This window comes from Trichomycterus rosablanca, chromosome 4, assembly GCF_030014385.1.
Source record: "Trichomycterus rosablanca isolate fTriRos1 chromosome 4, fTriRos1.hap1, whole genome shotgun sequence".
NCBI lineage: Eukaryota > Metazoa > Chordata > Actinopteri > Siluriformes > Trichomycteridae > Trichomycterus > Trichomycterus rosablanca.
In genome coordinates, this window is record NC_085991.1 from 30,927,492 (window position 1) to 30,955,028 (window position 27,537).

At 37.1% G+C, this 27,537-nt stretch overlaps 2 protein-coding genes, 1 long non-coding RNA gene and 2 other non-coding genes across 5 annotated transcripts in view; 3 read left to right on the forward strand and 2 right to left on the reverse strand.

Moving 5' to 3' along the window:
• The first annotated feature begins 7,160 nt into the window (after positions 1 to 7,160).
• Positions 7,161 to 7,242, forward strand: trnas-uga (transfer RNA serine (anticodon UGA)). Its single transcript has one exon. It is a non-coding gene; the product is annotated as a tRNA-Ser (tRNA).
• Positions 7,243 to 9,278: 2,036 nt separating this feature from the next.
• zgc:77439 (uncharacterized protein LOC378987 homolog) lies at positions 9,279 to 20,168 on the forward strand. Its single transcript, XM_062994164.1, has 8 exons — positions 9,279 to 9,347; positions 11,275 to 11,493; positions 12,199 to 12,337; positions 13,290 to 13,432; positions 14,368 to 14,420; positions 17,705 to 17,829; positions 18,694 to 19,008; positions 19,482 to 20,168. Exons 2-8 carry the CDS (start codon positions 11,279 to 11,281, stop codon positions 19,833 to 19,835), a joined length of 1,344 nt encoding a protein of 447 aa, XP_062850234.1. The 5' UTR covers positions 9,279 to 9,347; positions 11,275 to 11,278; the 3' UTR covers positions 19,836 to 20,168.
• A 2,900-nt stretch (positions 20,169 to 23,068) lies between these two features.
• trnat-agu (transfer RNA threonine (anticodon AGU)) lies at positions 23,069 to 23,142 on the reverse strand. Its single transcript has one exon. It is a non-coding gene; the product is annotated as a tRNA-Thr (tRNA).
• Positions 23,143 to 24,509: 1,367 nt separating this feature from the next.
• LOC134312316 (uncharacterized) lies at positions 24,510 to 27,401 on the forward strand. Its single transcript, XM_062994167.1, has 2 exons — positions 24,510 to 24,576; positions 26,479 to 27,401. The coding sequence occupies exon 2, from the start codon at positions 26,510 to 26,512 to the stop codon at positions 27,116 to 27,118; it is 609 nt and encodes a 202-aa protein (XP_062850237.1). The 5' UTR covers positions 24,510 to 24,576; positions 26,479 to 26,509; the 3' UTR covers positions 27,119 to 27,401.
• LOC134312317 (uncharacterized) overlaps positions 25,439 to 27,537 on the reverse strand; it is a 37,480-nt gene continuing 35,381 nt past the window's right edge. Inside the window, exon 3 of the long non-coding RNA XR_010011532.1 lies at positions 25,439 to 25,921. This is a non-coding gene — a long non-coding RNA (uncharacterized LOC134312317). The remainder of the gene's footprint in view (positions 25,922 to 27,537) is intronic.

The window sequence follows — 27,537 nt, forward strand, 5'->3', positions numbered from 1 at the left end:
TTCCAGTAATCCATGTTCTTGGACTGCTTGTCTTCAGCAAATTGTTTGCGGGCTTTCTTGTGCGTCAGCTTCCTTCTGGGATGACGACCATGCAGACCGAGTTGATGCAGTGTGCGGCGTATGGTCTGAGCACTGACAGGCTGACCTCCCACGTCTTCAACCTCTGCAGCAATGCTGGCAGCACTCATGTGTCTATTTTTTAAAGCCAACCTCTGGATATGACGCCGAACACGTGGACTCAACTTCTTTGGTCGACCCTGGCGAAGCCTGTTCCGAGTGGAACCTGTCCTGGAAAACCGCTGTATGACCTTGGCCACCATGCTGTAGCTCAGTTTCAGGGTGTTAGCAATCTTCTTATAGCCCAGGCCATCTTTGTGGAGAGCAACAATTCTATTTCTCACATCCTCAGAGAGTTCTTTGCCATGAGGTGCCATGTTGAATATCCAGTGGCCAGTATGAGAGAATTGTACCCAAAACACCAAATTTAACAGCCCTGCTCCCCATTTACACCTGGGACCTTGACACATGACACCAGGGAGGGACAACGACACATTTGGGCACAATTTGGACATGTTCACTGTGGGGTGTACTCACTTATGTTGCCAGCTATTTAGACATTAATGGCTGTGTGTTGAGTTATTTTCAGAAGACAGTAAATCTACACTGCTATACAAGTTGTACACTGACTACTCTAAGTTATATCCAAGTTTCATGTCTATAGTGTTGTCCCATGAAAAGATATAATGAAATATTTGCAGAAATGTGAGGGGTGTACTCACTTTTGTGATACACTGTATATATATATATATATATATACTGTATATATACAGTGAGCAAACATTCGGACAGCGAACAGTGTTTTTTCGGTGCTTTCTTTATATTTTGTAAAATTAAATATCAAAATGGCCCCAAAAAAGGTGCAGAGAAAGCATAGTGGTAAGAAAATGAATCTATTACTATTCATTGTGTTGTATAATGAGTCCTGCCAGTAGCTGTCATTGTGTATCAGACAGAGGGGACAGTTAGTGAGTGAGAAGAAGGAAGTTATTCTTCCGTGCAATTACACCCACAAAATACAATACTATTGAAATAAAGGAAATAATAGAGAAATATGAGAGTTATTGTTGTTTCTGGTAGATACATTAAAAAAAGAAGGAAATGTATTATGGTGTGTGGTACAGCACACATACTGTTCTGAAATGTTTTATGTACAGTACAGTACTACTCTGTATTGTTGTTCATTATTGTTTATTACAGTAATATCTATTCTATAATTTAAGATTTAAGGAAAAATACACTTGAATTCATAACAAAAAATAATTTTTAAGACATTAGAAAGGTTAGGTAAGGGGGTGGTTTGGGAGGTCTGGCACGGATTAATTCTATTTACATTATTTCTTATGGGAAAAACAGGTTTAACTAACAAACATTTTGACTTAAGAACAAAAAAGCCTAAAAACACATGTGTATGTGTTAACATTTGTGACTACTTATGAAATACACTAAACAACAACAAATATGGCTAACCATACAAAAATAATATAATTTAAAGAAGATCTACTATTAAACGTAGAAAGGATTTAAAACTCAACAGAAAAAACTGCATCTGAGACTTTTACGTTTAGTTAAGATTTGTTTTGTCCACAACGAACCGGAAACTGTCAGTACGTAGCGGTGACGCTAAACTCGATGTTACACAGAAATCTGTAGCCGGTGTAGAAGGTTACCCTAGGGGCAATGTTGAGTCATTCTTGACTTTTGGAATCTAGTATACCAATCGTTGTATGAAACACACGTAAATAATAAAATAAATAGGGTGACCATACGGCCTCTTTTTCCCGGGCAAGTCCTCTTTTTTGGACCTGAAAAATGCGTCCGGCCAGGATTTCTAAATCACCAAAAATGTCAGGGATTCGACTTGTAGTCTGCACACGCTATTCTTAGCGTGTTTTGCACTGATTTCACCTTTCTCTCTAGGTCCCGCTATACTGCACTTCTCTTAAAAATGCCCAAGTGCAAATGAAAATTCACAGACGAATTACAGAAAAAAATCCGCGTTTTTGTCTCGATCTGAATCCTTGGGAGGCAGAATGCATGACCTGCAAAACTCAAACGTATGTGATAGCTCCACATTCTGTCGAAATAGCTCTGCTGAGGAACTATTTTATTTGTTATTATTGTTTAGGGAAAGTAATTGGATTATCTGACTATAAATACATTTGTTAGTTGTCTTGTAAAAAAGTAGCTGTTTATTAATTAAAGTACAATAACATAGTTGGATGGTTATTAATGCATTTGTCAAATATTTAAACCTCTACTTTACACACGTTACCATGGTGCCTCCAATTACATGAAATTACTTCTTACTACTTATTAAAAACACCACACAACCCGTGCATGTGTCTGTCTTGCCCATCCTCCCATCCTGCCAAGTGTCCTTATTTTTGAAAACCAAAATATGGCCAGCCTAAAATAATACAATAAATAAAATACAGCATTTGTGAGGTTCACAATGATTCAGGAGGATACTGCATTGCTAGATTGGATGTTAAACCCGACAACACAGGTTTATTGAAAAAATTAAATATAGCTTGCAATATTTAGTGTTGCCAAAGCAATTATAGAATTTCAACAACAGTAAACATAAATATTTGCAAAAATAAGAACAAATGAACATTAACAAGTAACACTTTTTGTCAAGTATTAATATCTCAAGAATACATACAAATTTGTTTTTTTTAATATTATTAGTCTGTTTAGCTCAATCTTGATCTATTTTAATATTATTCATATGTTAAACATGTTGTGAAGATAAATTATACAAATGTACTTGTAAATGGACTTTTATATTTCTATTGAAATATATATATTTTTTAAATATAAATGAATACATTTGGTGTAGGTGCTTAGTCAATAGCACTGTCACTTCACAATGTGAAGCTCCTGGGTTCCATTCCGTCAGTTCTTTCTGTAGAGTGTGTTTCTGTATAGAGTTTGCATGTTCTCCCAAGGAGTGCATGAGTTTCCACTCGCTTTCTGATTTGCTCCGAAGACATGCAGTCAGGTTAAATTGAGCTACTAAAACGTGTGTGTGTGCGTTTGCCCTGTAATGGACTGGACACCTGTCTGGGGTGTTTCCTATTTCGCTCAGTGTATCGGGCCCACCGAGACTCTTACTAGGATAAAGCGGTGGTAACACAGACTATGAATGAATGGACTATTGTAATGGCACTTTGACAGCTGCAATGATCCTCGTAATTTATTATGAAACTATCATGGAGCTAAGTGTGAGATTGTTGAATGTAGTATATAAATTGTAGGCTGCAAGGCTTTAGTAATGTTTTCAGTCAACTGCTATGGCCGAGTGGTTAAGGCGTTGGGAGACCCCATTGGATTTCTATGTCTGGCAAAATTTTGGAAACATTAGAAAATGTTGGACTGCCAGGACCAATCAAATTAATTGCTCCAACATTCGACAGCCAATCACTGTACAGAAATCCTCCCCGCAGTCCAAAATTTCCAACATTTACCCAACCGCAGCACAGAAATGTTGGACAAGCACTCAGTCACAGCTCTGCCAATCACTATGCAGAAAACCTCTTGATGTATGCTTAACAATCCAGGTACACAAATTCACAAGTTTGGTGTCCAGATGAACTGATTCAACTTTGTGGACTATGCAGAAAAATTCCAAAATTTGACCAATCAATGTGCAATTTCTTTTCATGATGGGGCCAAATTTGACCAATCACCGCAAATAATCAGATAACAAAATCACGTTCTGAGAACGTTCCCCAACCGTTCTATTTTAGTTGTGAGAATGTTGCATTGAAATGTTCACTCAACATTATTCTGTCCAGTTGTCTTAATGTTCTCAGAATGTTTTTTTTTTAAGTTATGAAAACGTTCATAGAATGTCACCTATAAAATTTAACATTCTTGGAACGTTGTCTTGGAATGTTCTAAGAACATTCAAAATTATGTCCCTTAACGTTCCATTTTGGTTGTATGAATATTTTATTAGAATGGTTCTTCAACGTTATTCAACAGTTTTCAACATACCATATCACTTGCCATGAGGGTTAACAGCCTTATCACACTGCAAAGAAAAAAAAGAAAAGATTAAAAATAAACAAATAAAACATGAGATTAAATATCTCAGTAACTGCCTAGATCTAGATAGTGACTTTTAATTACTTTTAATTATTATTCTATTTCTGTGATTTTTTTAAATGTAATTTTTATTAAATCATTGCGTTTTAAATAACAACCTTAACTTGTTTTCATTTGAATTAAAATTTGAACATGAAACTGGCAAATAAGCTGAATTCAGCTTTGTGGCTTATTTCATTGTGTTTTTAATGCTTATATTTAAACATTACTGTACACATTCATTTTTTTTACTAATTCATGAACATTCATCTCTACAACTGCTGTATCTTAGCAATTTTTTTATTAATTGAAAAGTTATTTGTGTTAATTAACACAGTTATGCCCATAATTAATGTACAGTTAGCTATCTAAGTTAACTAACTTAGCTAATATTAGCTAATGTTAACCCTTTGATGCACAACCTGGGTCAAAAGTGACCCAACTGAGATTTTATTTTCTATATCTTTGCAATAAATTAATTTCGTCATTCAAGCTTCCATGAATTTTTCAATTAACTTGTTTTTGATCATCACAAATCCTTATTTCAGTTTTATATTTTTTGCTTTTTTAATAAAAATCATTTTTGTATCACTACCCTTCTAATGCACAACATGGTTAAAAAATGACCCTTATGTATTTACTATGGAATTTGACAGAAACTACTGACATTTGTAAGTGTTTGTAGTCAAAAACATATTTACTGATCTTTTGAAAGACAACCAAAGATTAGGCTCTTGAATCTCGAATATGTCCAATACTATTTGCTTGCTAGCTGTTTACATATTCTAGTATAGATAGCTTTTATTAGCTAAGACAGCAAAAACATGAATAACTGACAAATGTGCATATGAAAATATTCTTGAATGGATGAATATGGGTCATTTTTGACCCATGTTGTGCATTAGAAGGGGTTTGCTTAGCTTGTGCATCAAAGGGTTAAGTACATTAAATAGTTGTAAAATTTAAATTAGTTAAAATGTAAGTTAGTAAATTTAAACTTGGTTAGTAAGTATTTAAAGTTAAGTAAGTTAATATAAACTTAGTAGTAAACTTAAAATAAAACTTGTAGCACAAGCAACAGTACCAAAAAACAGTATTTTACTGTTCACTTTTTACCTTGTAAACTGACCGGCAGGTGGCCCACTCTGGAATAAACTGGAGAAAACTGGCTCAATCTGGTTTAAACCAGTTCAATCTGCTCATTTAACCGCCAAAATCTCCGTCACCATGGCAACAGTACACAAAAACGGACTAGACTGGAAAACTGGTTGTTTCTGATAACAGCAGAAACAGATTTTGTAAAAAAAAAAAAAAAAAAAAAGTAATGGTTTATCTTCAATATATTATTGAATAAAATATTATATAAAGCACAGTGGCGATTTCTCTAAGACTGCAAGGGAAGCTCAGCTTCCCCTAAAATTTCCAAAATTAAATGGTCAAATATGTACAGTTGTGTTAACATTTCATTGACTACAAACGCGTTAGAACACGTTCATCTCGAAGACGAGTTCGTTCAGAATCAGCTAATTATCACAAATCGACTCGATTTTCTTAACTTAACTCATACATTCCCGTAGCATCAATGCATTTGCCCGCAGAAGCTGAGCGTCTCTTCACTTCTATGGGACTGCGTTGATTTTTTTTTTTAATGCTCCGAAACTCGCCGGTCATTGGATAAATGCCTCGATTTTGTCCCGCCCCCGGACGCTGAGCGTCTCTGGGGGTGAATGGGGCTGTGGGCGGGTCTGGACGCTGAGCTTCTGCAAGATGATTGGAGGATCAGTGGAAAGGCTGAATCCCGTTTTGATTGACAGGTAGTTTGAGCGCTACACCGTCACTTCTCAAACTCAAACTCAAAAGAAGCTTTATTGGCATGACAAATAGGGACATTCGTATTGCCAAAGCAATACGCTTCATTAGTCACTTAATCACTGGGAGCTTCAGTCCCATCGCGGATTTTGCGAGTGAAGTCGAAAGACAAACTGCAACCCATTTCAGGCCATTTTCTTGTAAAAGGAACAGAGGGCAGAATTTATGTATAAATAAATTGACAAATTTTATGATGTAAGCCGACAATGAGCTTCCCCTCTTTGAAAGACCAGCAGCCGCCACTGATAAAGCAAAAATGTTCAGTAGGTGCATCTTATGACCTCTTAAAACTGATGTAAAACAGTTGACTAATGTTTCCTAATATGTGTCTAAAGAATATCACACACATACTCCCTTAAATTTTAGTTTAAAACAATGTTAGAAGAACGTTCATATAACGTTACACTGTGAACATTTCAGACTAACATTGTCAGAATTTGTATCAAGGTCACGTAACGTTTATAGAAGGTTCTACTGACGTTATTGTGAGAACGTTTGCTCATTAGGAGAACTTTTACATAACGTTAGTGAAAGTTGTGGGAACGTTACCTGTTAGCTGGGTATGTATGTATTATTATTATTATTATTATTATTATTATTATTATTATGAGTAGTAGTAGTAATAGTAATAAAAGTAGTGTTGCTACTACTACTATTATTATTAGTATTATTACTACTACTATTAAAACAGACTAGTATGAATAAACTATTGTAACATCGTAGTTTTCGTTTATACAAAAGTTCTCAAAACAGCGGCCTCTAGCGATGGGTAACATGTTATGATAGCAACAGATTTCGTTGTAACATCAGAAGTGGAAAATTTCTACAACAGGTATGAGTTATGGCTCATATGCAGTTTTTATGCAGTAAATATATAGTATTGACGGCTAGTTTCGATGCGTTATGATTGTTTGTTCTTCAGTCTTTGTTGAACATTTGTCATTTCTATATATCTGATTCGGTTGTCGGTGTATGCTTAAAAATGTACCGAGTTTAGCTCTGAATCGCACTATGAATGTTTTGCAGCTTCGACAGTTGCAATGATCCTCGTTAATTATTATAAACCATGAATCTAAGTGTAGGAGTTTAATGTAGTGTATAAATTGTAGGTTGTGAAACTACAGTTAGGTGTTCAGTCAGCTGCGATGGCCGAGTGGTTAAGGCGTTGGACTTGAAATCCAATGGGGTCTCCCCGCGCAGGTTCGAACCCTGCTCGCAGCGAACTTTTTTTTTTGTTCTCCAGAGTTACTCTACGATATTCATCCCACTTCTTTATAGAGCTTTAAGCGTTTCCCTCTTACAACACAACCTATTCCTGGTTCATAGATATCTTGATAATTAGTTTACAAGCTAAATCTGTACAACATTTTTTGGAGAGCAAAATAAAGCTGAAACTATGCTTGGCAATGGGTTCTCATAAGTAACCCCGAGTATCCCAGATCTTATTAACCCTATGGAGTGTTTTTTGCTACGCAATTTTAACAGTCGTCACAAATTTATTTAGCTTCAGAATAGTGATGGGTCGTTTGCGAACGATCCGATTCTATTAAACGACTCTTTAAAATGAACGAAATTAGCCATAATTCCCATCACTACTTCAGAACGTGTGCACCGTAAAAAGGGGCGTATTTAAAAGATCGATCTCGCGTTCATATGAATCTATATCGGATCGTTCAAATAAAGATCGATTCGAATCGAAAAATCGATTTTATAAACCCACCCCTAGTTTGAAAGGTGTAAAAGTCAGGGTGTCTTGCAAAGGTACCATTGACAGTAAAGTGTACAGTATATTAGGATATTAGTGCTGCCATCAAGGCAACGTCTTTTTCAGGGAAGTCCATAATTATTTTAGCAAGACAATATCAGGCTTCATAATGCACACGCTACAACTATGTGGCTTTGTAGACCAGAGTGCTCATGCTTAACTGGCCTGATTGCAGTCAAGTTGGCTCTTCTTTTGAAATTGTATGGTGCATCACGATGAGAAGTTGACAAATGAGCAGCTTAAGTCTTGTAGTAAGCAGGAATTGGTCAACCTTGTAACACAGTGGTAAACACATTTACCATGTAAACACATTTACTGTCAATGTGCCTCCATGCCAGCTTTTTAAAAAAACATATTACAGGTATCAAATTCTGAATTTCTTTATATTGACAAGTCTGTAAAACATTTTCTCTGTATTTTTGTCTGGTAAATAAATGCAAAAGGCATGGCATGGTGGCTCGGTGAGTAGCACTGTCACCTCACAGCAAAAAGTTCCTGGGTTCAATCCCCAGGTGGGGTGGTCTGGGTCCCTTTGTGTGGAGTTTGCATGTTCTCCCCATGTCTGCATGGGTTTCCTTCATTTCCTACCTCCCGCAGTCTAAAAACATGCAAGTGAGGTGAATTGGAGATACAAAATTGTCCATGACTGTGTTTGACATTAAAACTTGTGAACTGATGAATCTTGTGTAACGAGTAACTACCGTTTCTGTCATGAATGTAACCAATGTGTGAAACATGATGTTAAAATCCAAATGAATAAATGTTTAAAAGAATTACCTTATTTACAAATTCTTGTTTTTATTGCATATCTTAACTTTTTAGAAATTGGGGTTTGTATAGGCGACTGGACAAACTCAAATCTTTCAGTATAAGGTACTGATTTGGTTAGTAACATTATTGACACAGATTTAAAACCACTTCGATGCATTACTAAATGGTTTATCAGATACGTGTTAAAATAAAACACAACTAAAAAAAAAATAGCAGCTCTACTTTGTTCATTGTGTTTGAATCTCACCTCTGGCTCCCTCTCTGCAAGTTCCTTCCATATCTGCATGTTTTGTTTCTGTACTTTGGTGTCCTGTAATTATTGTTAAGGATGTATTCCTGTATTGCGACCCTTACCAGGCTGAAGCGGTTACAAATCAAGTACAGTACGGTCAACATTATTGCCGTATTTGTTGTAATTGTACACAGTAACCTGTACATGTCGCTGTTTGACCTGTGTAATCCTTTCAGTTTTTGCATTTAGATTTGCATTTGTAAGACAAAAACAAAGAGCGAAAATGTTTTAAGGTAGAAACCAGTTTTAACTTTAATTAAGCCTACTAGGTCGTTGTCTGGCTTTTTGAATTTTTATTAGAGCTGCATTAAGCAAACTGACCATCAGACTGTTGAGGAAAGAGTTAATCAGTCGTGAACATGAAGATAGTTGGACAGAAGCCCAATCTTTAAATAGGCTCCACACTGAGCGTGTTCTCCCTTTGCTCAGTGCTCTGCTCAGCCCTGAGAAGTTTGTGCTGGACTGGAGCTTTGGGTCCCACCACTGACTTGGATTTTAGTAAGTACTAACTAATCCTCTTAGTTTTACATGGTTAAAAGAAATTCCATGTGTGGTCGTTTTTGTTGAAGTGGTAACTAATCTGTGATGATCAAAGCAGCAATCTAATTGTCAAATTGTGTTGGATCGCGCCACAGATTTAATAAGGATATAGGCTGCACTGACCTATTTTAAAACACAGCAGTGCATTGTATTGCTGATTTTACAAATGAGCTGTATGTTTCGGTGCAACTTAGATTTTTTAAACAACAATGACAACAATAAAATACTTAAACGAAAGTGGCTACTAGTAGTGTGCACTGTATATTGATCAGGATCTTCATACAGTCTGTATTACAACCTCTGCAATGTTCCCCAGGTCTGTCATGTGAGCCACAGGAGTTCTCCTTGCCCTGGTTACAGCTGAGTACTTAAAAGAATCTGAACAGTAAAAAGCTAAATAAAAGTCTGCCTTTATATATTTCTACTTAATCGTATTTACTGGCACTGTATATATACTGGCACCGAATAGATGCACTGTGCAATATTTTATTGTTCTTGATATTATTAAATTGGTGGTAAAGGCTGAAGAACAAAAAAAACTTAGAAAAACAGCATCTTAAAACACAGCTGGGCTGGCTTGTTCCCATTCCCCCTGCCAGACACATTTAAGACTTTCACCCCACTCCTATTTTAAATGCTCACAAACACAAACATGCAAGCAGACCTTGTTAAATAACTTGGGACTCAAGATACTCAATATACTAGGGGCTAAAACATGACTTGCTACTGTAGTTCTGCTTGTAATGTCTAAAGCCAACATTCTACCCAGAGCACTTAAAGATGTTTTGTAGTTATTGCTATACATATAATCAGAGCTATAATATTAAATAATATACAGTAATTGATATCAGATCATAAAACAATGTGTCTAAAGTTTTTGAGTACAAAGATAATTTAATTAAATTATTATTATTATTATTATAATTTAATTATATTAATTAAAATAAATTCTAAGAGCAGGTTTTGATCAAAATAAAGGAAACTTGGAAAACATTGTATTACCTTCTTTATAAGACCTAAAATAGTAAACTATTTTATAGAACAGATAACAGGGAAAATAATTAGAAATAATAATAATAATGTAGCTCTTACTATTTTGTTTGCAATGTGTTTGCAGTTCAGTCAGTGCAAGATAAAGTTACAAAAGCAGACATACCTAAATCTATGATTGATTGTTAATTTTGTAAAGATTGAAATTATAACAATAGTTGCACACATATGCACATGCTGAAATTTTGAAAAGCATACACACTCATACATAAGTTGCATACTAAATTATATGATATGATTTTTTACATTAAACATAAATTTGTTAGATTTTTATTTATTAAACAGAAAGTTTGCTGTGAAAGTAATGACTAGTGGATAGTTGAAAATGCAATTGCTGTGATAGAGCAATGAAAGCAGGTTATAGCTTTACTACAGACCAACACCAAGTCATGTTAAATAATACTGTGTGATATATACACTGTACTATAAGTGTATATCACTGCTTTACTAAAAATGTGCACCTTGGGAATAAGCTATGAACAAAGTTGCATTGTGCACTGTGCACCATAGCACAGTAATTGTAGAACCCCAAATCAGAAAAAGTTGGCACAGTATGGACAATGCAAATAAAAAAGCAGTGTTTCTTACATCTAGCTTTTTTTTTTTACTACATTTGACTTTTATTGTATTGCATTCATTTAATTGCAAACAGATACAAACTAAATAATAATGTGATTTCAAACAGGTGGTGAACAAAATGGCAACAGTACAAAGTGGAAAATGCTTTACCATCTCAACTTTTTTGGAATGCAATGTATTATTTTAAAAAGTCCCTGCTGGTCTTTGTCTATCAGGATTTAATAAGACATATGGTTTCCCTATTTCCTCTACATAGGATCATGACCAGCTTGCAGAAGTTGCGTGTAGCTGTGGTGGGTGCCGGATCAGCAGGCCTGTGTGCCGCACGTCACCTCCTTGCTCGGCAGGACCTGTTTGCTCCACCTGTTCTGTTTGAGCTGACTCAGAATGTGGGAGGCACCTGGGTTTATGAAGACTGCACAGGCTTCTATGACAATGGCCTGCCCATCCACAGCAGCATGTACAGAGACCTCAGGTAATGTTATGTAACGTAAAACTTAAAGCATCTTTTAAACCAGCTTTTTCAACCCAAACTCTGTCTTACTGCATGTATATTTACTATGACCAATAATTGCCAATAATGGAAAAGTTCTAATCGAAGTCCAAGAGCTGTTGTTGAATTCTGTCAATAAATGCTTTGTTAGATTAGATTTAACTTGATTGTCATTGTGCAGAGTACAAGTACAGAGCCAATAAAATGCAGTCACATTTAACCAGAAGTGCAAGATAGAGATTATTTACATATATTACAAGTGCAGCAGTGACCAGTTAAGTGAAATTAAGGAGACCTATGTACAGAGTAGTAACAGATATTACAGTATATATTTAAAGAGTAAGTGTTGAAAAGTGACTAAACTGCACAGAAATGTTGTGGTAATGTAAGTATACCACAAACTGTATGTATACGATATATACATTATTGTTTGTGCTGGTGAAAATAGTGCAGTAGTGCAGTGTGCAAAAACTGATATGCAAATTTGCAAATATGGACAGTATGTACAGATGAAATGGTACACTTGTAACAACTAGACAAATTTGTTTCTCAAATCTTTCCATTACATTTCAACATTTATTTACAAGTATTTTGACTTAGGATATTAAGTAAAGGTATTCTACAAAAATGCTTTACATAAATAATTAGAAAATTTTGAACCTTTTGTTTTTCTTTTTAATTTTCCAGAACGAATATTCCTAAAGAGGTCATGTCATTTCCTGACTTCCCCTTTGCAGAGCATCTTCCATCATTTGTCCATCACACAGAGGTGCGCAAGTACCTCGAGCAGTACTGTGACCATTTCCGTCTTTGGGACCACATTCGGGTATGCTTTTGCAGTTTTTTGCAGTAAAGAAATCATTGTATTTTATGGAAAAGTGATTCCTAACTACAAACCGAATTTCCAGAAAAATTGGGACATTTTGTAAAATGCTATAATTTATTTACTAGACAAAAGTACAAAGAAAAGGTTTCAAATGTTTTTACTGACTAATTTAATTGTATTTAATTGTAAATACTAAAAAATGCTTAAATCTCAGTATGCACCTCTGTGTCAGTGATACCTTCACACATCTGCACTGATGCACTCCCATGCCATGGCAGCTGTTTGCTAATGCAACTTTGGCTGATAACAGAACAGTAGCTGGAAGCTCTTTTTACTCTTTGACACAGAGAAGCTGAAACATGAACTCATTTGACCACAGCACACATTTTCACATTTATGACTTTTGATTTCTCAGAATTACTTGAATATTTTCACAGTATTATTTATGGTAGATGGTAAAAGACCTGATTAACAATCTGAACATTTTCTCATGAAGGTAATGGTAAATTTTAATGATAATTTTTAATAGTAAAAAGTGGTTATCCATGAACCATCTTTGCTTGCATACCAGCTTTTGTTGTATACTCCTTTTATACCCAATCATGATCATGGAAACACTGTAACCTGAATATTCAATACAATTTTCACTTGTATACTGCACCTGTCCCAGGTTTTGTGTTTCAGGCTTCAAAATTTGCTTATATTTACAATACAATGAAGTTGGTCACCCAGATTGTTGTTTTTGCTGCATTTTACAAAATGTCCAAACTTTTCCTCAAATGGTGTTTCTATATTATTTATAATTATGTATCTGTAGACTAACATGTAAGTAAGTTGTAAGCACAATTACTGTCCTAATTCTTTATAAACCAGTGTAGAATAACAGGTATGTCTAAAATACTTCATATCCATGAATGAATTACACATATGCTTTTTTGAAAACCCTTTTCAGTTTGGCACCAAGGTGGATGCAGTTAATCCAGTGAAAGTGAAGAATGGATGGAAAGGGTTGGCCTGGGATATCACCAGTAGTGATGGTGTAGACAGAAGCAAATCCATCAAGGAGCGGTTTGATGCTGTAATGGTGTGCAATGGGTATGTTTTTTGTAACCTGCTTTAAGGTTTGTCAGGAATCTATTAAATGAAATAAACACATGGACTAGAATAGTGATTGACGTTGGTGTTTTGCACAAGCATCTTTTACTATATTTAATTTTAATGTAGGCCAAAAGTGGTTTAGTATAGCTGTGCTTGAGTGAATTAGTAACCAGGTGTGCAGCTGGTTAGCTAGTCATTTAGTGACTATCAACTGTCAGTGAGCTTCCATTTGCAACCACTTTTTCTTTTTACTAATCCAGTTGTGATACTTGAGAATCCCCTTGCAGCATGAAATAATATTCCAGTTTTTGATGAAGGATAGGCACCTACTATTTGGTCTCACTGAACCTAACACATTAAAGTGCCAATTTATATAGCTCATACTGACAGTCTGACAGTCAACAGCATGTTTGTAGTCTAGCACAACAGTGTGTTTGTAGTTCGGATTTATACACCTTTTTTTCCCATATGCTGTTTCTGTTATTTTGTCCACCATCTGCCTTTGATCTCTAAGACCTTAAAGTGTGAGACGTAATGTATTGACAAATGAGACCAAACACTAGATAAGCATTGAAAAACTTTAAACATGCTCGTTTAGGGTTTACCTTAGGCAGTGTTTGTTACATGACAGATGTGCTGATAGTTGAGCTGATAATTGAGATGTGCTGATAGCTGACAGAGAGCAAAGGTGGATCAGTATTTAGCTTATTTAGCTTAGTTCGTAGAATGTGTTGTCGCTGTAAGTTTAACAAATAATCACCATCTCTTACACATTGTTGTTAATCCTAAATGCCTAAAAACTGTTGATACATATTGAAATTACTTATTACTTACTGTCATTTTAAATATCACAATGTTGTATAGCAATATAGCAATAATGTAGCAATTCATAGTAAGACTAAAGTGCTTTTTTTGATCATTTTGAATTATAGGCATTTCTATGACCCATACATCCCATCTATACCTGGATTGGAGAAGTTCAAAGGTATGTGTGCCCACATTGCACTGTTGCAGTGTTATGTAATGTAAACACGATTAAACCCCTCTGTCTTTTCCAGTCATTATCAGCTATAAATGTTCTTTAATATTATTAATTGCTTTCTTTTTGCTATGGTACATTTAAGATGTACATATGGCTTACTGACAAAAAAAATCTAATCAAACGGTTCATGATCTAAAGTCCATCTGTAAAGTCTTATCTTATTTCATAGGGTTATTGGGTCTTTGATCAATGTATCAATTTAATTATTAACCTAAATAGAGTGTACATTCTGTTCTTAGACTGATGATTTGTGGGGAGTCTGGTAGAACATGTGGTACATAAAGCCTGGATCAACATTCCTTTGCTTTCCAGAAACAACATTTATTTTCACTAATCTCTCTGTGTGCCTTGTAAAGTGTTATGAAATTATTCTCATTTCTTCTACTTTTGCACACTTATGTTTCAGATCAGCTGACTACTTTAAAATATTAGACAAAGATAACCCAAGTAAACACAAATGCTTTTTAAAATAATAATTGTATTTATTGAAGAAAAAATGCTGTTCAACCCTATGTGCTATTTCTAATATTAAACTGTTAACCAAAGTTAATTGACAGTTGGGTTTAATTTTACTAGCCCCACCCAGGCATGATTACTGCCAGGTCTGTTGAATCTAAACATTACTTAAATCAATAAAACCTGTCTGGCAGTGTGAAGCAGACTAAAGACTCTCGAAAAGCAGCGCATGATGCCACAGTCTTAGGAGATTGAAATACAGATGTGAAACAATTTTAATGAAATACTGCAGTCTGGAAAGGGTTACAAATGTAAGGCTCTGTGACTCCATCGATCCACACTGAGTGCCATAATCAACAAATAGAGAAAACTTGGAACAATGATATATTTTCGCAGGAGTGAAAGTTCTAAAATTCTCACCATGACTGCATTGATGACTCATCCAGGAGACACAAATGAAACCAGATAAATATCTAATGAACTTGCCAAAACAATGATCAACTTACTCAGTTCCACAATATGAAAGACACTGGAGAAAATGGTATCGACGTGTTGCAAAATGCAAACCACTGCTGACCAAAAAGAACACAAAGGCCCATCTTGCTTTTCCTAAAAAAACATGACCTCTCAAGACTAAAGATAAACTTTTTAGAAGATATGGGACCCTGGTGTAAAGCTAACACTGCATTCCACCATAGGAATATCATACCAACCATAAAACAGGTGGTGGTAGTGAGATGGTCTGGGGTTGCTTTTGCACTCGGGAGTCTTTCAGTCGGTGTATATTTCACACTACACGACTGATCGGCGATAAGGGGTTTCACACTACACGATCTATCACCAACTGGAATCACAGGCGAGCTTCTCTGGTCTCCCAAACTACGTTTTGTCACGAAAACAAACGCGAGAAGTGATGAGGGGTTTAATGATACCACGTCCAAAAATGCACGTCAACAAGTAGCGAGCGATCAAAGTGTTTGTGCGCTGATGTGCAGCGTAAAATCAAGGAGCAAAAATAAATAAATCTGAGTGGATTTGGCAACACGAACAGTATGGATTGTTCTATAGTAAGTTGGAGGTTAATTAATATTTTTGCAATGCAACGTTGGTGTTTTGTAGAGAACGATCAAGTCAGAAATACTGTAAAGCTTGTGTGTGTGCCGGTGTATTCTGATATACACTATATTATGTCCCTGTCTATACAGTATTATGTACCGGTACCCTCCTCTCCTGCGTTTCCCCTCACACCATATCTTGCGTTCTCATTGGCTGTTCGACAGAGCACTCTTTGCCAGACGTGCAACTGAGATCAGATATCTGACATGCTAGATATCTCAATCCGGTCGCCGAGCGCTCGGCGAGCCGGTCGGATCGAGTTGTTGGATAGTTCACACATAGCGACTGAGAGCCGAGTTTCGATCGCCGAGTTGCTCCCGAGCCGGCAAATCTAGCGCCGACCAGTCGCCGAGCGAAATCTGGCCAAAAATCGTGTAGTGTGAACTAGGCATAAGGAGTTGCAGAGGTAGAAAGTACAAACAGATGACTGTGATTCATTGATCCATTAAAAAAAATCACCCCACAAACTACTACCTGATGTTATCTGTATGTTGGTTGGACCATGTCCTACTTGAATATATTACTTAGAGCCATGTTACAAGAGTCATGCAGATTATGTCTGAAGTTTATGCAATGACGGCATAATAAAGTGTGTGTAATAAGAGTATAATTCATGTTGGCTGCAAAACGATAACATACATTTCAATCATTCGACAATACAGTCTAAAATGAGGCAGATTCAACAGATTTTAATATAAGAATAAAAAGGCTAGATTTTAACATGATCTTGGTCTCCAGACATGATTTGTACATGGCATATGACTAGCGGAACAACAAAATTCTGTCAAATTTAGAACAAATACATTAGAAAGGGGCACAGGAGGTAGTGTGGATGCTGCACAGCTTCAGAATTCTGGATTGACTGTCCTGAGTATGACGTTTTCGCAGTATTTGATGTAAATTCTTGAAACCTCTCTTTTACCTGAATGTAGGTGGATTGGCTACTCTTTTCGAAATTTGAGAATAAGTGAGTAATGCGGTAGTTGTGCATGTTTTTAGGTGGTGACCCTGATTAAGATAACGCTCTTACTGAGGATGTGAATGAATATGCCAGAAAGAAAAAACGGGAATTGAGGATTAAATCTCAAGAGGATAGGCAAAGGGACAGGCACAGGCTCGGTTTTTAGAATTGTTGTCGTCATGATCCCCTAGTGGATCATAATGGTACTGCATGGGGGGGGGGTTGTAAAGCTTTTTTGAGACTGCAGTGACTCCTATGTATAAAATAAAGTTGCCAAAATACTACGGGTAGTTATTGATGCCACTTGCTCATTCATAATATTTATATATTTTTAATATTTTTTAAAATAATAACCTTATATACTTTCAGGCGAAAGGCAGGAAACAATCTGGACAAGTCACCATTCCATTGCAGACACACATTCACACACACTTTACACTTTTTCTTCACACAATTTTTAGTAGCTCTAGTTGGCATGACTGCATGGTTCTGGACTTGTTGAGGAAACCCACACAGACACATGGAGAACATGCATACTTCACACAGAAAGGACCCTGACTGCCTAGACAGGGAATCAAACCAAGGCCCTTGCTGTGACGTGACAGTGCTACCCACTGCGCCACCGTGTCACCCTTATTTTATTACATTCATAATTTACTTTATGATTATAAATGCTGTGTGTGTATGTGTGTAGGTATGCTGATGCATAGCCATGATTATCGCAGTGCAGAACCATTTGCAGACAAGTTTGTGGTGCTGCTGGGGGCTGGTCTTTCAGGACTAGATATTGCTATGGAGCTCTCCGATGTGAATGCTAAGGTGTAATACTTTTTTTTTTTTATCTCTACCATATTCTGGTTACAACGCAATAATAATCTTTTTCTATATATATATATTATGATCATCAAACATACCTGCACTACTTTCCAGATGTATACAACTAAACATTACTCCCATATGTGCTCTTAGCATCTACAACTCTTTTCACTAGATTTTGGAACATTTACATTTTTGGCATTTAGAAGGTGCTTTTATCCAAAGGGACCTACAGCTGTGACAGTATGCAATCTAAGCAAATGAGGGTTAAGGGCCTTGCTCAAGGGCCCAACAGTGGCAACCTGTCAGTGGTGGGGCTTGAACCAGCAATGTTCTACAATAATAGCAATTGAGGGTAAAGGGCCTTAAGGGCCCAACAGTGGCAACCTGGCAGTGGTGGGGCTTGAACCAGCAACCTTCTACAATCTAAGCAATTGAGGGTTAAGTGCCTTGCTCAAGGGCCCAACAGTGGCAATTTGGCAGTGGTGGGGCTTGAACCAGCAACCTTCTGCAATCTAGGCAATTGAGGCTCAAGGGCCCATTAGTGGCACCCTGGCAGTGGTGGGGCTTAAACCAGCAACCTTCTGGTTATTAGTCCAGTACCTTAACCACTAGGTTATAGCTGCCCTACAGGTAAAATTGGAACATGACTTCAGGGATCCACTACAATTCAGCCCAAAGGTTAGACACTGATTTTGGGCAGTGATGTCTAGCTCATAGTGTTCAGATTAAATTAATGAGGATGTTTAGAGCCGTCAGACAATTTGATGCATCTGTTAGCAATTTAAGAGACTAAAATAGCCAAACCCCAAAATTAGAAGTGGTGTTACACAAAAATAATGTGTAAAATCTTTATTCTTTACACAGGTAATCCTGAGTCATGGTCAGCGACCTTTGACATGTCCACTGCCCAAAGGAGTGGAGCAGGCTCCTCCAGTAACCAAAGTGCTGGATGATGGCACTTTGGAATTTAAGGATGGCAAACAGGCAGCTCCAGAAGTCTTTTTACTCTGCACAGGCTACAACTTCACCTATCCTTTTCTAAATGAGCAAGTGGGTGTGCATGTGAAAGAACACCTGGTCTATCCTCTCTACAAGTTTCTAATACCTCCAGCTTACCCATCACTCTTCATTATGGGCATCTGCCGAGCCATATGCCCCTTTCCACACTTTCACATGCAGGTGAGTGTCTAGTGAGAATAAACAACAGTGGTTTATTAAAACACTGCAACTGTTGGTAACATGTTTCCTTAAACCCCTGTGAACTGGTAGTCTTGATTTGTAACTAATTAAATTGTTAGCATTTATTACACACTAACAGTTGTGAGTGATACAATGCAAACATTTTAGGGCTTTGCTCAGGGGTCAAACAGCTGCAACTTGTGATTGAGCTTGAGCCAACAAGCTTCTGATTACTATGCCATTAGTACCCTACCACTACAGCTACTGCAGTTGTAATTATTTCCATACATGTTTGTAGATGACTAAGATGTCTTTTAGTCTGATTTTAGTCTGAAGTTCTTTTTTCATTCATCATCTTCTCTAGTACTCGTAGCAATCAGTCATTCTGGCATTTACATTATAAGGTTGCTTTTTACTGTCTAATAATTGCTTTCCCCTTTGCCTCTTTCTCAATTTGTCTTTTTCCCTCCCAGTCTCAGTTTGCTATATCTGTCTTGGATGGCTCATTCCCTCTTCCCTCATGTGAGGAAATGGAAAAGGACATCGAGCTGGATATGGCCGAGCGTCGATCCCGTGGTATTGCCACCCGCCACATCCTGAAGCTGGACTCAGAGCAGTGGGCTTATAATGACCACTTAGCCCACCTAGGTGGCTTCCAGCCACTTCCTCGCTACTGGAGCAATTTGTACGAGTCCAACAAGGTGTTCCGTGCTAAGGATATGCTCAACTACAAAACATACAACTACACTGTAGTTGATGAAAGAGATTGGATGGTGCAGAATCTACAGGGTGAACAACTGCAGAAGCCACAGATCAAACATATATAATTCGAAAAATGAAAAGTGTACCAGAGGCTATAAATAAACATGGGTATAGTGTGCTGATTGTTATATTTTAACATGCACTTTCAGATATACTACCCACTGACCAACACTCGAAGAGATTCATGCCAGAAGTGCCCTTCTTGCTTTTACATGATACACTTACATTCTTTCCATTTTAACTAATGGTGCTTATACAAGCTTTAAGTGGATTAGTCATGTTCTCTCTTTTTAAATTACAGCCCATTATAAAAAACAAAAAGTTATGCATTCTCTGTAGGGTGCTAATATTCTGTACTTGTCAGGCTAAGTTGAGAAATAAAAAACATTTACATGCTCTGTGTGGACCTTATTTTTTCCATGATGTAAATATTAAACATGTGGTTGGGCAGTTTTGTAAAAGTTGTTTGTCAATGTTTCAACGAAAGGATCAAATGTTTTTATACACTGATTTTAAATCTGTGCTTTTAAATGGGATTTTAGCTTAACAGGTAACATGACATGTTAAACTGATCCAGCCTGAAGATGAGTACATTTTAATGCCTAAACAAGAAGATCTAATCTCAGTAGGATCTTTTCACTGTAATTTATTTACTGATTTTCACTTTGGTCCCTGCCCTCTTCATAAAAAGGAAACGTATCAAAATAAAAGGATGTAGTAATTGGATTACTTTTATAACAGCTTTAAAAATGTCTTTTAAAATGCTTTAGAAGTAAATAAACACCAATGTTAATTATTCAGAATTTTATATGACAGCTACTTTTATAGATTGAAACACTATTTTGCGCTGTTGGATTTTGTAATGTAAAAACACATAAAACGTATTTTTGATGTATTATCAATGTTTTAACATTAAGTAGAAACCAAAAAATACATATTGTGTTGTTTTTTTTTTAAGATAAAAGACAGCAACATAGGCATAAACTACACATTTACACAGAATGTTGCGTCATAATCATCCTTTATTTTCATTGCACAGAGTACAACAAAATTAAGTAGCAATCCTGTCCTTCAAACATAACAGGCAGCAATTAACAAACAGAACATACTATAAAAGTGAATAAATAGAAAAGAAAAAATATGAAAAAAGCAAATTGCAAAAAAAAAAACCAGACCCAGTGTCTCTTACATTTACTTTGACTTTAATTTCATTGCATACAGTATAAACCCAAGTACTTCATGATTTGTCTGGTCAACTTGAGATTATTTGTTAATACACATCCATTCCAAGTTGGGACAGTAAGGCATTTACCAGTTTGTAATGTTGCAGCTCTTAAAACACTTTTGGCAAGCAATGTGTTCTTCCTGTAACATGCGTGCATATAAACTACAGTGGTGTGAAAAAGTGTTTGCCCCCTTCCTGATTTTCTGTTTTTTTGCATGTTTGTCACACTTAAGTGTTTCGGAACATCAAACCAATTTAAATAGTAGTCAAAGACAACACAAGTAAACACAAAATGCAATTTGTAAATGAAGGTGTTTATTATTAAGGGAGAAAAAAAATCCAAACCTACATGGCCCTGTGTGAAAAAGTGATTGCCCCCTAAACCTAATAACTGGTTGGGCCACCCTTAGCAGCAACAACTGCAACCAAGCATTTGCGATAACTTGCAATGAGTCTTTTACAGCGTTCTGGAGGAATTTTGGCCCACTCATCTTTGCAGAATTGTTGTAATTCAGTTACATTAGAGGGTTTTCGAGCATGAACGGCCTTTTTAAGGTCATACCACAGCATCTCAATAGGATTCAGGTCAGGACTTTGACTAGGCCACTCCAAAGTCTTCATTTTGTTATTCTTCAGCCATTCAGAGGTGGACTTGCTGGTGTGTTTTGGATCATTGTCCTGCTGCAGAACCCAAGTTCGTTTCAGCTTGAGGTCACGAACAGATGGTCGGACATTCTCCTCAGGATCTTTTGGTAGACAGCAGAATTCATAGTTCCATTTATCACAGCAAGTCTTCCAGGTCCTGACGCAGCAAAACAGCCCCAGACCATCACACTACCACCACCATATTTTACTGTTGGTATAATGTTCTTTTTCTGAAATGCAGTGTTACTTTTACGCCAGATGTAATGGGACACACACCTTCCAAAGAGTTCAACAGAATGTTTTTCCAAAAGTCTTGGGGATCATCAAGATGTGTTTTGGAAAAATTGAGACGAGCTTTAATGTTCTTTTTGCTCAGCAGTGGTTTTCTTCTTGGAACTCTGCCATGCAGGCCATTTTTGCCCAGTCTCTTTCTGATGGTGGAGGCATGAACTCTGACCTTAACTGAGGCAAGTGAGGCCTGCAGTTCTTTGGACGTTGTTGTGGGGTCTTTTGTGACCTCTTGGATGAGTCGTCGCTGCGCTCTTGCGGTAATTTTGGTTGGCCGGCCACTCCTGGGAAGGTTCACCACTGTTCCATGTCTTCGCCATTTGTGGATAATGGCTCTCACTGTGGTTCGCTGGATTCCCAAAGCTTTGGAAATGGCTTTATAACCCTTTCCAGACTGATAGATCTCAATTACTTTCTTTCTCAATTGTTCCTGAATTTCTTTGGATCTCGGCATGATGTGTAGCTTTTAAGGATCTTTTGGTGGACTTCACTTTGTCAGGCAGGTCCTATTTAAGTGATGTCTTGATTGAGAACAGGTGTGGCAATAATCAGGCCTGGGTGTGGCTAGAGACAATGTACTCAGGTGTGATAAACCACAGTTACAGTATGTTTTAACAAAGGGGGCAATCACTTTTTCACACAGGGCCATGAAGGTTTGGATTTTTTTTCTCCCTTAATAATAAACACCTTCATTTAAAAATTGCATTTTGTGTTTACTTGTGTTGTCTTTGACTAATATTTAAATTGGTTTGATGTTCCGGAACACTTAAGTGTGACAAACATTCAAAAAAAAAGGAAATGAGGAAGGGGGCAAACACTTTTTCACACCACTGTATATAAAAATATATAGCAGCACTATCCAGCTGCTATATACTTTTGTACATTTTCGATTTCATTTGTTTTCTATTTATTTTCTTTTATAGTCTATTCTATTTTTTAATTGCTGTTTGTTATGTTTGAAGGACAGGATTGCTATTTCATTTAAGAACAATAAAGGAATCTTGTGCTCTTCTTTGCTTTTTTGTCTGCTTCAAACCAAATATTAGTGTATAGCTCTGTAAAATCTCCGTAACAACGTTTGCATTTGAGGTGAGGTGACACTGATTTCAAAGTTAAAGTGGTGCCAGAGTGTTACCGAAAAGGCACCGCTGGGATTCGAACCCAGGATCTCCTGTTTACTAGACAGGCGCTTTAACCAACTAAGCCACGGCGCCTGCGTAGTGTGGATAATGCCTTAACACCATGAGCGTCCGCTCTAGCTTTTCTACAAAGTAGGGTAAGTGTTTGTTAAATATGGTTAAAGATCGTTGGTCAGTTTGTGTGGTTAAAGTCCCAAACAGTTATCAGCCCAGCTAACACAGAACGTTCCCGTAACGTTAGATTTTGGTTCCCCTATGGTTATTTTTAGGGAACCATCCCATAACGTTATGGGAACGTTCTATTTTCGTTAAATAAAATCAGCGCTGTTGCCGGAACGTTCCGGGAACTATGAAACCTAACGTTCTCTCATGGTTTTATGAAAACTAACAGCGAACGTTATCTAAAAGTTGCCTTAAGGTTTTCTTTCTTATGTGTTTAAAGTAACGTTCCAGTAACGTTCCCGGAAGGTTTTCTTATGATCAGCCTTTTGCTTGAGACGGTCCATGTAGATCAACCTTTACTTACAAGTACCAAATATAAAACTATGAAACCTAACGTTCTCTCATGGTTTTATGAGAACTAACAGAGAACGTTAGTTAAAGCTTGTATAAGGTTTTATTTCTTATGTGTATAAAGTATCGTTCCAGTAACGTTCCCGGAAGGTTTTTTCATGATCCAGTGAGAGAAATTAGTATATAGCAAGCAGAACTCTCCATTAGCACAACTAGAAAGTGAGGTTTTCTTGTCTAAAGTTTTCAATAATTTAAAGGTTAGTACAAGGTTCCCTTAATTAAAGGTTTCAATAATTTTAAGGTTACGGGAACGTTAGGGGAACGTTCCCACAACTATAATGCACAACCAAACGGGAACGTTCTATTTCCATAAAGAAAACTTTCCTGGGCAACCAAAATGATCCGTTCCCAGAACGTACTGGGAACCAAAAATTGTTAGCTGGGAGGATGTTCTGAGGAAACACGAGCTGAATTTGAAAAGGTATGCAGAGTCAACTGGAACGTGATACTGATTCTAAAACAGATGCTAAACTACAAAGTTAGTTTATGAAGTGTTCTAGTCCAACTAGGGTGGCCAGACGTCCGGTTTTAGGCCGGACAGTCCGGCTTTTCAGCTGCCAGTCCTCCATTCACGCAACGCTAGGACGGACACTTAAAAATCCTCCTCTTGGAGTAAACCGGTTTCATTTTTGATTAATATTATCTGTCATTGGCTCAGGTACATGTCAGAACAAATGCTTTGTATTTCATTGGTTTAACAGCCTCCTTTTACTGTTTAAAAGAGTGCTACCACTGGCGAATCGCAGAAGGCCCGCCCTCTAAATGCTAGTCTGTGATTGGGTGGTTGAATTTCGCCCGCCCCCTCTGTTCTGTAAACACCGCTACCTGAGTCAATCACTCACTCTCATGATCAGGAACGCGGTGAAAATGCCAAAAAGCAAACTTTTGGAGGCAGCGAGGAACAGACTTAAATATAAAAAGTAGACACAACATTTAGTGAGTAAAACAGTAATTTGTTATAGAATTCTTGCTTAAATTGGTCAGAAACTCTGTTATATGGGTTCTGGATTCATTCTGTGTGTTGCAGTAGCATGTCCCCCTGTTCCTAATATGATGTCCGGCTTTTTGGAGTGTAATGTCCTCCTTTTTGCGACTATGAATCTGGCCACCCTAAGTCCAACACAACTATACAATTCAACAAACCTATCGTAATGTCACGGTATTCCGCACAGTGCTCGTAGCGCATCAGTGGCCAGTAACCTTTACATTTATAAATGTATGTAATATTAATTATACGAGTCTTTTTAAACAATCGCCTGTTTTTCAGAAATCAAATAAGATTTTTGGGGGTGAATATTCAAATGAAACGCTGATTAACCGGTGCTGTATGGAATACTGGTGTTCCGTACTGTGTTCCGTACAGTGTTAGTTTTTTATTTATTTGACTCGTCGAAATTAAATAAATTAGCGTAAAAAAAGAAAGAATAAAGTGAAAAGCTTAGAGTGAAGATTTGAGGACACGTCGCCACACGGACAGAAACATGAACGTTACTGAAAAACAGTATGTCCTGAGAGAGAGAACTTCAAACTTAAAGTACTTTTGTGAAAACCTTACTTAATGTTTAACTAATTAAATAAATAAAAAATATATAATTATATAATAATATAGTAGCAGATATTTTTTAAATAATAAACTAATATTAAAACATTTTGTCAGAAACATTTTGGTGTTACAGTAACACTATTGCATTTTTTGTGCCCAGCGTATATGCATTTAACCCTTTCATGCATGAATTATAACAACATGAATCAAGATTTTTTTTTCCAAAATGGTTTAATTTTCCTTTCAGGCTAATAAAACTATTGAATTGCATTTTTAAATTTGAAATGTACTTACTTAAGAGTTATTCATGTGGACAGTCACTCAGGTGGACAGCATGCATTTGAGTTTCACTGAGAGTGATATTTTATTAACAGTCCAATGAATAGAACATAAATTTTTAGAAACCCTTGCTCATTAAAAATGCAGCTGCCTGTCTGGTTTTTAACCAACCTAAACACTGCCACATCACCCCACTGCTGCATCCTTTTCACTGGCTTCCTGTAGCTGCACGCATTTAGTTTAACACTGATGCTCGCCTACAAAGCCAAAAATGGACCAGCTCCAGGTTACCTTCAAGGTCTAATAGAACCCCACTCTGTACCATACAACCTCCAAGACACTAGTCTCGCTTGACTTGATCCTCCACGCAGGACTCAAGGAAGACAGGCGTCAAGGCTCTTCTCTGTACTGGCACCCAAGTGGTGGAACGAACTTCGTCTGTCTGTCCTCTCTTGTTGTCTTTAAAAATAAAGTAAAATACAAACTTTTAATGATGTACAACAAATGCTACCATGTTTTAACATGTACTGGACTGGCTATGAACAACATGAACTCTACTACTGCCCTGTAAATACATAGAAAAGAAATGAATTGGCTTGTATGTAAAATCTATTTAGGATACGTTAGCAAAGCAGCCAGGGCACAAAGACACAACACATTTCAAGCAAATGTACTTGGTCTATTGTGTGCATTTTTTGCTTCCTTGAGCTGAGGCCAGTAGTTTCCAGGCCCAAATCTGATCTCAATACATCTCGTATTGGTACAAATGGTACAAAGAACACCTTGTGATTCTCTTCTGTATATAATCACAGAGACGCAAAATCAAACTTGAGGTGTATTTTCACCATAATATGGATTAAGAATAAAATACATTAGTTGTAGTTATTGTTAACATGTGGTTAATTGTAATTTACAGCTTCAAAAAAATAAATGTTTGAACAACACAATGATTGTATTGCTTCTTAGATGTTGCTTTTTGTGCTCAAATTTTATTAACCAGTAAAGATGCCTTTTAGTAGTAGAATTTTACAGAAATCCCTGAAGCAAATGGAGTTTCTGACATTCCGTCAGTCATTTTCCCTCTACATCGATGGTGCAGCTGTGGAGATGGTACCCTCTGTCAGGTACCTCGGGGTACACCTGACCGACACACTCACCTGGCGCACCAACACCACAGCTGTCACAAAGAAAGCCAACCAACGCTTGTATTTCCTGAGGAAGCTGAGGAGGGCAGGTCTTCACACAGACATCCTCAGGTCCTTCTACAGCTGTGTGGTGGAGAGCACCCTGACCACCTGCCTCACTGTGTGGTATGCTGGCTGCACTGTGGCAGAGAAGGAGGCGCTGCAGAGAGTGGTTAAGTCTGCACAGAGGACAATCGGATGCAGCCTACCACCCATCAGTGACATTTACACAACCAGATGTAGGGAAAGAGCCACCTGCATCCTCCGTGACCCCACCCACCCTGCACATGGACTTTTCACCCCCCTTCCCTCCGGAAGGAGGCTGCGCTGCATCCAGGTAAAAACATCTAGACTGAAAAACAGCTTCTACCCAGATGCAGTCAGACTGTTGAACTCTTCTACTCCCCATATACTGAACATCTTATCAACACAATCTACCATACTGGACACAACTGGCACACTGTCACTTTGACAATCTTGGGATTGTTGCTGCTAGTTTTTGCTGCTACACCTTTGAAATCATGCACTTTAGTAAACATAAGCTGCTGCAGTTGTTGTGCAATACTTGTAAATACTTTGTACTTGTACTCTTTTTAGTTTCTCAGTTTGTTCTAAATTTTTATTACTTATCATAGTTTATTCTATATTATTCTATATTTTATTCTATTTTATTTCCTTCATGTCACACACACCGAGACCTGGGAAACTGTATTTCGTTCTATCATGTACGTGGTTGAATGACAATAAAGCTGAGTCTGAGTCTGAGTCTGAGTCTGATTTTAGTTTACCATATGATTCGTTGCACTTGCAATTATTGGCCACATGGTGGCGCCATAATGGGTTGTTTAGTAGCGTCCCCTTAAAAGGCTGTCATGCATCAATAACAGTAAA